This window comes from Gouania willdenowi, chromosome 1, assembly GCF_900634775.1.
Source record: "Gouania willdenowi chromosome 1, fGouWil2.1, whole genome shotgun sequence".
NCBI lineage: Eukaryota > Metazoa > Chordata > Actinopteri > Blenniiformes > Gobiesocidae > Gouania > Gouania willdenowi.
This window is the reverse complement of record NC_041044.1, coordinates 34,700,379-34,712,932: the sequence shown is the minus strand read 5'-3', so window position 1 is coordinate 34,712,932 and position 12,554 is coordinate 34,700,379. Positions and strand designations below refer to the sequence as shown.

The 12,554-nt window shown below is 39.8% G+C and overlaps 1 protein-coding gene across 3 annotated transcripts in view; it reads left to right on the top strand.

The window, feature by feature from the left end:
- Nucleotides 1-12,554, top strand: part of LOC114473810 (complement C3-like) — a 65,076-nt gene that overhangs the window by 38,661 nt on the left and 13,861 nt on the right. For all 3 annotated transcript variants that reach the window (XM_028463659.1, XM_028463775.1, XM_028463741.1), the window contains 8 exons: nucleotides 3,475-3,556; nucleotides 3,642-3,801; nucleotides 3,906-4,001; nucleotides 6,291-6,441; nucleotides 9,915-10,000; nucleotides 10,146-10,223; nucleotides 10,311-10,466; nucleotides 10,555-10,617. In XM_028463659.1, coding sequence (XP_028319460.1) covers nucleotides 3,475-3,556; nucleotides 3,642-3,801; nucleotides 3,906-4,001; nucleotides 6,291-6,441; nucleotides 9,915-10,000; nucleotides 10,146-10,223; nucleotides 10,311-10,466; nucleotides 10,555-10,617 — 872 coding nt within the window. The remainder of the gene's footprint in view (nucleotides 1-3,474; nucleotides 3,557-3,641; nucleotides 3,802-3,905; nucleotides 4,002-6,290; nucleotides 6,442-9,914; nucleotides 10,001-10,145; nucleotides 10,224-10,310; nucleotides 10,467-10,554; nucleotides 10,618-12,554) is intronic.

The window sequence follows — 12,554 nt, the reverse complement described above, 5'->3', positions numbered from 1 at the left end:
AAACCTTCAGGTCAAATGACCCTTCTGTGGGCTTTATTGAGAATGAAGAGTTGTCGTCACGGCCTCGAGCCCCTCCCCCCGATCCTCCCCACTGCCATGTTGGCATAAGTCCCGCGGCAAAACAGATTGTTTACATGTGTTTTTAACGCGGTAGTAGCGGAGGTACTTGCTATTCCGCACTGTTTGACCATGCCAGGAAGTCACTGCTGCGTTAAGAACTGCTCCAATACCTCCCACGATAGCCATGGAAGACGGAGGAACAACTGGATACAGTTTTTTAGGTTACCGAAATGGACACAGCATCTAGGAGAGCAAGTGTCTGACCTGACGAGGAGACGTCAGATTGCTTGGTTGGCTGCAATTAGAAGAAAGGACCTTACTTTCGATCGCACACCCCCGTGGATGAGAGTGTGTTCTCTGCATTTTCACTCTGGAACGTTCTCTTAAAATGTCTTTATGTAGTTGTCTCTTAAAGCTAGGAAGTGTAGGTTACCTTATGTGATTGTGGACGCTTTAGTGCCTTTGTCTTTGACACACTAAAAAACATGTGTGAAGAAACTTACTTTTGCCAGTACAACGCTGTTTTCACCAGCTGGAGGCTTGTAGATGACCAAGTCCTGGACCCAGCCGCAGCAGAAAGTCTCGTAACTTTCCAGAGACTTGTGGCTTTTGAACTCCTGCATTGTGTAGTAACTTACACCAAAAACCAGGTAATTTACGATGTCCATGTATGTGCACGGAGGTAAAAGGTCCAGGTCTCTGTGCCATTCCGCTGCAGATAGCTCGTATGGGTCGATGTTGCAAATGTCCACTAGCTTCTCCAAATACCTCTTTTTTGCACTTGGTATCAGTTTGTCCCTGTAAGGTCCCTTTTCTTTTGCCTTCTCTTTTTGCATTGCTTTTCTTCTTTTTCCTTGCAAAAAGTAAAGCTCTGGCGAATGCGTGAAATTCTGGGGGCGTCTACCACCATCATGGCTGACGGGCTCAGACCCCCCCAAAACAACCCAACTCACCACGTGACTCCTCACTCTCAATAGGTATAAAGATCAAATGACCCCTCAATGTGACTTCTAGTGTTAAAGCTATTTTTTTGTTTTTTTTTTGTTTTAGTGACAACTAGGGATGTAACGATTAATCGTAAGGCAGTTAAAAATCGATTCATAGGTATCACGGTTGATATCAATTTTCTGACAATTGAATCGCTATCCGGAAGTGTTGGCGGCGGGCGGAGTCTGCTAATACTTTCTTTCTGGCCGCCTTCTACTCTTAAATATGTTAATAAATGATTCCTTACCCCTTTAGCACCGAAAGAATATCTGTAATATTACTTGAAAATCTGTAAAAGTCACGTTTTTCTATTAGCTCTGTCTGCTAGCATAGCTTCTCTTCTTCACTGTAAGATATCTGCATGCCAACCGACCACTGTGTTACCAGTGCCCTCTGCTGGTCTAAACAAATATGACGTAAATCAGTGCAATGACGTTTTTTTTTTTTTTTTTAAAGTCCAATTGTTAAGGCACAAAATACATTTTCAGTTGCACTTTTAAAAGAAAAAGAACTATTATGCAGTTTTGCATTGTTTATTATAGAACCAGAATTTAAATTAATAGGCTTCATTTTCATTTGTATTATTCCTTTATTTATTTAATTCAAGATTTATTTTTAGTTAAATTGCATTGTTTTGAATAGTTTATCAAGGAATTCTTTTGACAATGAAAAATAAAAGGAAAATAATACAGTATTTTCTAGTTTTTTTCCCAAAAAAAAAAAATTTGTCTACAGTCCCATTTTGTAAATGAAAAGATCGTGAGAGAATCGTATCGTGAACCCAGTATCGTTAATCGAATCGTATCGGGAGTTGAGTGAATCGTTACATCCCTAGTGACAACTCTAACTTCTGAACATTGTTTCCTTATATATATATAAAAAACCAAAACACTGAGACGGAGTGTTGATGGTAAAACTATTATTATTTTGTTATCTGGGTCAGAGTTTTTACTGTATTTTGGTGTTTCTTCAAGTTTCTCTCCTATCAGTCTACACACACACAATTTCCTCTTCCTCCCGGACATGCAGAGTGTCACTGCTTTCCCTGTTTTTTTTATTGTTTTATCTCACCATCGCCACACTATCCATGAGTTCCACACATGCTCTGGTCGAGTGTGCTCTGCTGTGAACATCAACTCCTGTAAGTAGCGCCATTTTCTGTCTCATAAATGCCTTTCCTCCTCTCCCTCTTAGCTCTGCTGAGCATGGGTGATCTCTCATTCAAAGGTGCGCTGCTACCTCTTAAGTGTCACCTATTATTTTGCTATCTGGCTCACGGGCTGGGGGTATTTTGTACCCCCCCCCTCCCCTCCTCCCGACACGCAGCGATGACCCGTTTGGCCCTGTTAGTTGATGGTTTTATCTCACCATTACAACATAATCAATAATCTACGCATGTCCATATATGTTCTGTGTTAGTATGTGGTGCTGTGAGCTGCTGGATACTTCACAATATCACTCTGTAGCGCCATAATCCCACTCTTTCCTGCTTCTTCCTCCTTTGCTGGGTAGCATCAGTGGCTAATCTATCATCTAAAGGTGTACTGCTGCCATCCTCAACACCCCACATCTTAGATATTGATGAGGGACCTCCGCCAGGGTGTTTTCTAGTAATCCCCGTGAAAAAACGCAAATGACGAGTTATCTCGTCAGTGGCACTGAGCGTTTGGATTTGAAATGACGAGTTATCTTGTTGTCACGGCAAATTTGCGGTTGACCTCATTTGGAGACATGATTTATTGCTCTGGTTGAGTGATGGAGTCCAGGCGAGGCATTGATGATTTTATAAAAAAGGTTTATTATAAAACTAAGTAAATAAGAGTACAAAGATGGACAAAATTAGTGACCGCCCGGGCGGACGTCCGATGATCGAGTGGCACAGTTCTAACTCATCACGTATATTCCCCCTCAGTCCCCCTCCCTCCTCCCCCCAGGAGATAAAGAGGACAGGGTGGAGGTGATAGAAGAGGGTGAAAAGAGACAGTTTCTTCTTTGGGTCAAAACAACCAGTTCTCTGGTATCTCCTGATTGTCGTGAGTGTTGGAGGTGTGTGCGTGTATGGTGTTTGTGTGTATGAATGGATGTGTATTGGATGTGTATGTGTGACTATGTGAGTGTGTGTAGGCATGTGACTGTGTGATGCCTCTGTGTCTGAGGGATAAGATGTGTTTTGGGAAGCTGACCTCGAGAAGAGAGCAGAAAACGTGAGACAGCAGAAATTAAAAGTCTCAACTTAAAGCCTTAAAAAGAATAAGGTCTATGAGTAAATATGTTAATAAACATAACTAACAATTTTTGCCCCGACATTGTCAATGGCACTGAGTGAGTTAAGGAGTGACTTTACTTTGTAATAATTGGTAGAAAGTAGAATATTATAAAAGCTGGCTGCTATTTTGTGAGTTCTTGTTTGTTTGTGGTTTTATTTAGGGTACACTAGCCAATTGAAATATCGCAATAATGATGGTTCATTTAGTATGTGGAAAAATCAACCAAAAAAAAAAAGCTCCTGGTAGGTCTCCCAAAAATACTGTCCTGATTCTACATTTACTTAAAATCACAAATGGTATTAAATATTGCTTTTCTCCCTCTCTAAGGTTGACCGCTTATGTTGTGAAGGTTTTTTCCATGGCCTATAATTTGGTAAAAATTCAGCCAGAAAATATCTGTGACAGTGTCAAGTTTCTGATTCTCCAGTCACAGCTTCCTGATGGCACGTTTAGAGAGATCGGGGAACTAATCCACAAAGAGATGGTGGTACGTACTTTGTTTGTATCTTTTGGTAAGTCGTTGTTGAATATAATGTCTGTCAAAGTAATAGTGATGTCGAGACCTGTGTGTATTTGTGTGTACATTTGTAGGGTGATATACATGGCTTGGACTCAGATGCCTCCATGACAGCCTTCTCCCTCATTTCCTTGCAGGAATCGAAAACAATATGCTCACAGTCTATTTCTGTGAGTAGCTCACCTGCATGCACAAATACTTACACTTGAAGGTATTCCCTGTGCAAAGTTTCCATCAAAGACATGAAAGTTACATCAATTAGTTCAAAGTTATAATATAAGGTTTCTGTTTCAACAACAACAACACCAACAACAAAGTAACGACATGGGGTATTTCAGAGAGGAGGTTCAGCAAACTCTGAGTCTATCTATAAACTCAGAGTTAACATACAGTACATGGGAGTATGCTGTTCCATTACAGCTTGTATGAAGTGGGTTAATCAACCCTGAGTATGTGAACCTATGGCTACTTACGAGCACGAGCGCCATCACCAATGGAGCACAGATAACACGAGCTACCATAGCAACAAGCTGGACGATAGTGATTTATTTCACCCCGAAAGGTGAAATAAGCAGGTATTTGGGTAATATGAGCCTATTCTAAAGGTGCATTCACACCCAACGCAACTTTAACAATTATAGTCGTTTCAATCGCCTGTGATGAACATTGTCGTGCTTTTTGGCCGTTTCATCACTTCATCGCTTCATCGCTCCATTGATGACTGAGCAATTATATGTGTCTGCAGAGCAGTCAGCAGCACTGGGAGGGCTGCTCACTTATCATAGATAGCTCCACTTGTACTTACAGTTTAAATGATCAACTTACGGAGGTACAAAAGGATGAGTTCACTCAAAATATACTTTAAATTTCAAAGGCTTATTCAAGGAGCATGCCACTTTCCCCAGTAAGTTGGGGAAATGTACAGCCCTCCAGCTGCAGTGAGAGGGCTGCAGCCTCAGCTCTCCAAACAGTGACGGTTGCTTGACGTCACGTCATTTACATTGATTTTGAATGTTATGTCGTTGATCAAGTTGTCTGGACGTCCCTAGACATCCCAAGAAAACATCATAAAAACGATGACCTTGGCTGGAATTGTACTCCTGACCCTATGCTATCAAGCACACTTCCTTACCATTGTGCCTTTCCTATTGCAACACTCACTCTACAGTCAGTAAGTATATATCCAGCTGTATTTCAGTAGGACATAATGTAAATGTCGAGCCTTAGATGTGTATTCCTTTAAATTGACATGTCCCCCTTTACATTTGCCACAGGTTTGTATCCAGGGAACTTTATAATAGAAGGCAGTAGGTGTTTTAAGGCAGATCAACCTTTCTGATTGCTCTGCATACTGTGCTTTTCCCTGAATGCTTAGCATCCCCAATGTTGTAAAGAAAATTACTGTTTGCAAAAAAACATAAAGCAGCACAACATTTGTAATGATTTGAACACACGTCTGCGGTGTGTGATGTTACAAATGTGTGGTCAGAGAAGAGTGTCAAGGTAAATTAAAGTTTTCCCTGAAAAGCGGTGTTCGGGTGGGCACAGCCAGGTAGAAACCCAGGGTTTCTTAGACAAAACCTGCCAGTGAGCATGTTCAGTTCACAGAGAATGTTACTGTGGTGACATACTCATAGTAGAACGTACCTCCCTTTCAAGAATCGGAAACACAGTTTTCCTTATTTAATAATACCCCTCTGTTCTACTCAATTGTTTTGAAAAAGACTAATTGCTGCTGGTCTACCTTAAAAAAAACACATGAAAATTTCAGGATGTTGTACATATTGAAATATTACAGATAATGTATGAAGTAGAAAAATAAATATTGTTCCAAATAGTATTACAGACTTGTTTAAATTAAAAGAGAATTTTTTTGAGGTATTCATAATTTTGAACATCCAAAATGTGAAAAAGACATTATCGAATGGTCTTAGTGATGAATTTAAGTATATATATATATATATATATATATATATATATGTACATACTGTATATACTGTATGTGAAGAATGCTGGTGTTCAACAGTTAATGAAAGGTGTTTAGAACAAGTGTGGGTAGGCTAAAAATAAGCTTTTACTTCTTGCCTTTTCCTTTTTTGGTCTTTTATTTTTCTGTATAATTTGTATTTACTTTGTATCAATGAAAAATATTAACTAAAATAAATTAAAAAAAATCATTTATTCATACCTGATCTTGATAAGTAGAATTCAGCTGTTGGTAGATCATGACAAAGAATAGAGATGAAACTGGGTACTGACATGTATGGGGTAGAAGTGATAAATCTGCAGATTTAGGACACAGCTCAACCTGTGTCTTAACAAAGGAGTGTGTTAAGAGCATTGTTCAGGGCTTGAGAAGGAGGTGGGTGGGAAAGGTGAAACAGTTAAAGTGGATAAATCATTCTGTGTTCACACTGATCCCATGCGTTTACCATCTGTTTGTTTTTTTATTTTTCTAGAGTCTTCCCGAACGTATTGACAAATCAGTGGCCTACCTGGAGAAACGCCTGCCAAGCCTTACCAACCCTTACGCCGTTGCACTGGCTTCATACGCTCTGGCCAATAATAACAAACTAAACCGAGAGGTTCTCTTTAGATTTATTTCACCAGGTATCTCCATTGCACTTTCACGCTGATGATTTGGGTCAAAGAAATGCACAGTGTTAATGCCTGTAATGTCCTTGATTATTATGAGTGAGATGTCACACTATGGGATACACATTCCCTGTAGCCCTCAGAAGCACTTTTTTCAATCCACCAAGCCCTGCCAGGGACATTCCCACCCTCTATAAGAGGGAGGGCGGATGTGCAGTTCCTCATTAAAAATAAGCACCTCTTCTCACTCGTTCGAGCAAGAAGGGTTGTCTGGTCTGACATCTCACTCATAGAACCGGGGTTACGAAAGTAATCTAAAGTTCTATTTCATAATATTTTGTGAGATGTCTCACAATGGGAAATGGCAGCTCCCGTATTGTAGACATGCTTATCGAGCGAATAAATCAGCTCACAAGGCAGAGTCTGCTATTCATCAGGACAGAAGAACAGTCCAGCATGTAAAACCAGACAAATGTAAGGGGCGAGGACATATTTGCTGCCGACGTGGACGTGGCAGGACCTCGGGTCGAGTGTGCGTGCAGGCCCTCAGGCAGCCGCAGACCCCAACCCTTGTAAGCCAAAGCGATGGCCTCCACAATCCAGTGTGACAGGCAGGGTTGGGGTCAATTACATTTTTCAGTTACAATTACGTCTTCAAATATCCATGTTCAACTACAATTCAATTACGATTGCACTGACAAGCATTTTTTGAATAACAATTAAATTACGATTATTTTTTCCACATGAAAGTCAATTACAATTACGCTCTCAATTACTAAATGTCTTAACCATGTCTTAAATCAGCTGTAAAATACACTAAAACAATAATCTGTCATTTAATTTGTTTCTCATCGTTTGGTTACCTTGTTAGGCCTAAATCAAGGCTATACCCCTTGATTTATTATTCTTTATAAATGGTCAAATTATTTTCATAACCTCGCTCATAACAGCCGAGACTTGATAAGAAAAACCCCCATGATTCTTGCTGAACAACTGTAACTCTATGGTTGGGAAGATTCACAAGGTATTATGCACCATGGCATCCGAGGACTGCACACCTATAGAAAGCAACAACCAACCCTGATTGGCCACGTTACATGATGTTTTTTAATTCGGAATGAGTTATTGCGTGTTCTGCTTCATATTTACATAGAAATAGTAATTCCCGAACTGAGGGTTATATAGAAAACTGGTTTATTCGGCTTTAGTTAATTTCGCTTTAGGTCTGGGGGTTGGGAAGGCTCTGATTGGACAGGGGGCGAACTTGACGTTTCACTCAATCAGGATAAACACACAACAAACCTTTTATTGTCGGCTATAACACAGAAGACCACATGAGAACTGTTTTCACCTTTATTTTGATTGTAGTTTTGAAGCAGCAGCTCGACAATAACACATGGTTTCAGTTTGGACCACGGAGTGGAAGGGAGATAAGAACTAATCACCGGTAAAAAGCCCAGTAAAACTCCGGAAAATAATCACCAGGAATAAATAGTTGCTCCCTTGTAAATATAGTAGTTCTAACAACAGATAAAATGTGGTATTACAGCCTGTGAATGCAGAACAGGGACGCATTTACTCCGCCTCCAGGTCCTAGTGCCAGCTGTCCGGTGAAGCCTGTTCTGTTTACCAACGTCTGTGTGTGTTTAATAAGTCTGTTTGAAAGTCTGCATATTTATGCCTCCATCCATCCACTCTTTTCATTTTCATTATATCCATGTCTTTTAAGGCGCTTATCAAATAGTCTCGGCTGGAGTCCGGGCCGCCGCCATCTTGGATTATGTCGTCACCACACAATAGGTACAATACAATAGGTGTTATTGTTGAGCTGCTGCTTCAAAACTACATTCAAAATACAGATGAAAACAGTTCTCTTGTGCAATCTTCTGTGTTACAGCCAGCAATAAAAGGTTTGTTGTGTGTTTTTCCCGATAGACGTGATGCGTCACGTTCTCCCCCTGTCCAATCAGCGTGAGCCTCCCCAACCCCCAGACCTAAAGGAGAATTAACTAAAACCGAAACCTCAGTTGGGAATTACTATTTCCATGTAAACACAAAGCAGAACACTTTAATTCCAAATGATTTAATTATTTTCTTGACGAGCTGTATTTATGGTACTTGCACTAATTGGATATGTATTTCTACTCCATTTCTATACGTTCAATAGAAAGAAAAACATCAAATGTGGATGAAAATGGTAATTTAAAGGAACAATCAGCCACTTTTGATCTCTGGCTGCACATCCGAGTGCAACAAGTTCATCCTTTTGCTGATCAGAAAATGCACAACCCATGATCTTAGCAATATATATACAGTGGGGCAAAAAAGTATTTAGTCAGACACCAATTGTGCAAGTACTCCCACTTAAAAAAATGAGAGGCTAGTAACTTTCATCATAGGTTTACCTCAACTATGAGAGACAAAATGAGAAAAAAAATCCAGGAAATTACATTGTAAGATTTTTAATGAATTTATTTGCAAATTATGGTGGAAAATAAGTATTTGGTCAATAACAAAAGTTCATCTCAATACTTTTTAATGTACCCTTTGTTAGCAATGACAGAGGACGAACATTTTCTGTAAGTCTTCATAAGGTTTTCACACGCTGTTCCTGGTATTTTGGCCCATTCCTTCATGCAGATCTCCTCTAGAGCAGTGATGTTTTGGCGCTGTCGCTTGGCAACACAGACTTTAAACTCCCTCCTTCTATGGAGTTGAGATCTGGAGACTGGCTAGGCCACTCAAAGGACCTTGAAATGCTTCTTACGAAGCCACTCCTTCATTGTCCGGGCGGTGTGTTTGGGATCATTGTCGTGCTGAAAGACCCAGCCACGTTTCATCTTCAATGCCCTTGCTGATAGAAGGTTTTCACTCAAAATCTCACGATACACGGTCCCATTCATTCTTTCTTTTACACTAATCAGTCGTCCCTTTGCAGAGAAACAGCCCCAAAGTATGATGTTACCACCCCCATGCTTTACAGTAGATTTGGTGTTTTAGATTTTTGCCATAATCGCCCATCTCTAGGGTGATTACGGCAAGGTGATTAGGGCTCTCAGGGCAAAACACTACTTATTAGGTAAAATGAAAAGTTTGACACCTTTTGAAAATGTAAATGATGAATTTACATTCAGTGACACAAGGGTGTTAAAACGAGGGTACATTGTTGAATTTGAAGTTTTCTTGTGAAAAAAATGCTCAGATTTTTCGGGTCTGGCCCGTTTAAAAGAAAACTGGTCCATATTTGGCACCTGAGGTGAACTGAGTCTAACACCCCTGCTTTACAGAATAAACCGAAGATGAGAAGAGTTATGACGATGGCTAAACATTAGCTGTCCATATTCCACCCATGCATGTTTGACCCACTTATCATCTGTACAAACAGGCATTTATCGTACTTGTTGGAGCACTAACCCAAATTACTACCCAAGCTTTAAGTATTTGACCAAATATAACATATTTGGTAAACAGCCTTTGTGTGCCTTCAGAGTTAACCCACTGGCCTGTACCTCGTGGACCCCTTTACACAATGGAGGCTACAGCATATGCTCTCCTTGCTCTGGTCAGGGCCAAGGTGAGCTTGTATAACAGTGTACAAACAGCTGACACTAGAGAATTATTCTTTGTGAACTTCTTGATTAACACAGAACGTCATTTCTTCATCTTGATTTTTCCTAATGGAGTGAGAGACTTAAAAACTTTATTTTGGTTTGATAAAGGCTTTTAAAGATGCTGGACCAATTGTAAGATGGTTCAGTACACAGCAGGCTGCGTTAGGAGGCTATGGATCAACCCAGGTAACAAAAACATCCAATTATTTTATTTTAATTTCATACTATACCTCCTGTAGATTTTCCCTCACTTTCTTGCTTTTCTCTCTTCAGGCTACAATCATGGTGTATCAGGCTGTGGCAGAGTACTGGGCTAATGCCAAAGAACCAGAGTACAATCTGAATGTGGAGATTCTTTCAGAAGGAAAATCCCTTCCCATTAAATACAACTTTAACAGGAAAAACCACTTCACCACAAGGACTTCTAAAGTGAGAACACATACTGACACTCATGCCAGCAACTTTTTTTTCTGTTTTACGTCTACTAATCAATGCATGTGTATTAAAATCCCAACAGGTTAACAGCATATTTGATAATATTACAGTGACAGCCAGTGGGACAGGAGAAGCAAACGTCAAAGTAGGAAAACAGTTCCTGTGTTTAATTTTTTTTTTTTTGTAATTTCTATTACTTGTTACTAATACAATCAGAATTCTTTCATCAGTAAAAGAAAAACACACTGCTTGATCAGAAACACCTCTGCCAACGTGTGTGTGTGTGTGTGTGTGTATGTCTGTCTGTCCATTTTCCAACTCGCTTGCTTCTTTTCAGGGTTGCGGGGGTCTGCTGGTGCTTATCTCCAGCTGTCATCGGGTACTAGGCGGGGGTACACCCTGAACAGGGTGCCAGTCCATTGTACATATTCAAAGAAATCCAAACTAGGATTCTGCCAACTTTTGTTGTAGCTATTACGCGAGCTGGCGAGGGCAGATTGTCAACACGTGACGTCACAGACAGTGACCCCAAACATCTGCTGACTCATGTTGAACATACAGGATGTACAACTCTGCTGCTAATCTAGGGTTCACTTAAATTGAAAAAATAAAATAAAATTGCCACATACAACACACAGACAGAGACAATAACAGCAAAAATGCCATAGACCATAGACATTATTTACAAATCTTATACATTATAATACAGTGTGTGTGTGTGTGTGTGTGTGCGTGCGTGCGTGCGTGCGTGCGTGCGCGTTTGTGTGTGTGCGTGTGTGGTATTGTGCTACTAGAGGTAGAGGCTTCAGAGTTTACACGTTTTCTTGTGAAAAAGCAAAAGTTTTGTTGCGTTTTGGCAGTTCATTTACATGACAACGGCGTTTTGGTGCTTGAAAACTGAACTTTTTTCACATGGAGACGAGTTTCTTTAATAACTCAGCTTTATTTAATAGTCACTCGTTCTGCATTAAACTGTAAACATGACAAGCAGCTTCATGTGATGCTTGACGCTACGTAGCTTTTTACTGCTGTAACACACACAGCTCAGAGAGCTGCTTCCTACATATGTGACACACACGACAACACGAGTCAAAAACTAGTCATTTATGCATTTTCTAAAATAATGTATTAATGTATCAGAAGACAGCCTCCATTCACCACCACTGCAAACATTTGTGCTTAATCTCGCACTTATTGAAACACATCACCTTCAACGCGTAGCGTCCAACAAGAGTCCGTGTTAAAAAGATAGAAATTAAGTATTTATTTAATGTATTATGACAGGGACAGTGCACATTAATAAACATTTTTGTAAATGTGTCAGTATTAGCTGCAAAGCTAGTTTTCAACTGTTGTCCCTGGGCAAGATGTTAAATGCCAACAACAATTAAAAAACATTCAAAGTTTTAAAAGTTGAGGTTACATACTTACATAACATAGCATAGCATTTGTTCATACAATTCATACATTGATAACATCTGAACATTTGTTCTGTGAGTTGCACAATAGAAGAGATTTTAGTGCAAGGGCAGGTCATACAGTTCAAACAGAGGACATTATGAGGATAAATATGTACAGTTATTATTTACAAAGCAACACCTGTTTAGATGATCCTGACACTTCATTCATGCACCAGGAGATTTTATTTTAACCAGTTTTTTAATTGAGTCCTGAATGTGTTAAACGTGGGCCATTCTCTTATAGTCAGAGGGAAGCTGTTTCAAATGTTACAGCCTCTGATTGAAAGAACAGTCTGGCCAAAGGTGGTACGTCTGGAGGTCACTTCACCGTCTCCTCTAACCGTAGACCGAGTGGCTCTGCCAGAAGATGATTTCAGTTTTATGAATTTCTTTAATGGCAGTGGTGCAAGTCCATTGAGTATTTTCTAAACCGTGCAAGCAAATTTAAGGTATTTAAAATTTTAAAAGTTCAGAAGATTGTACGTCTCACGAAACAGGTTTTCTGGCAAAACATTGTTAAAGCTTTTTTATACAAAGATTCTATTTGTCTAAAAGTGGTTTCATTTGTAAGAGACCAGTTTGTAAAACAATATTCTATGCGTGAGAACATCATAGCATGCAG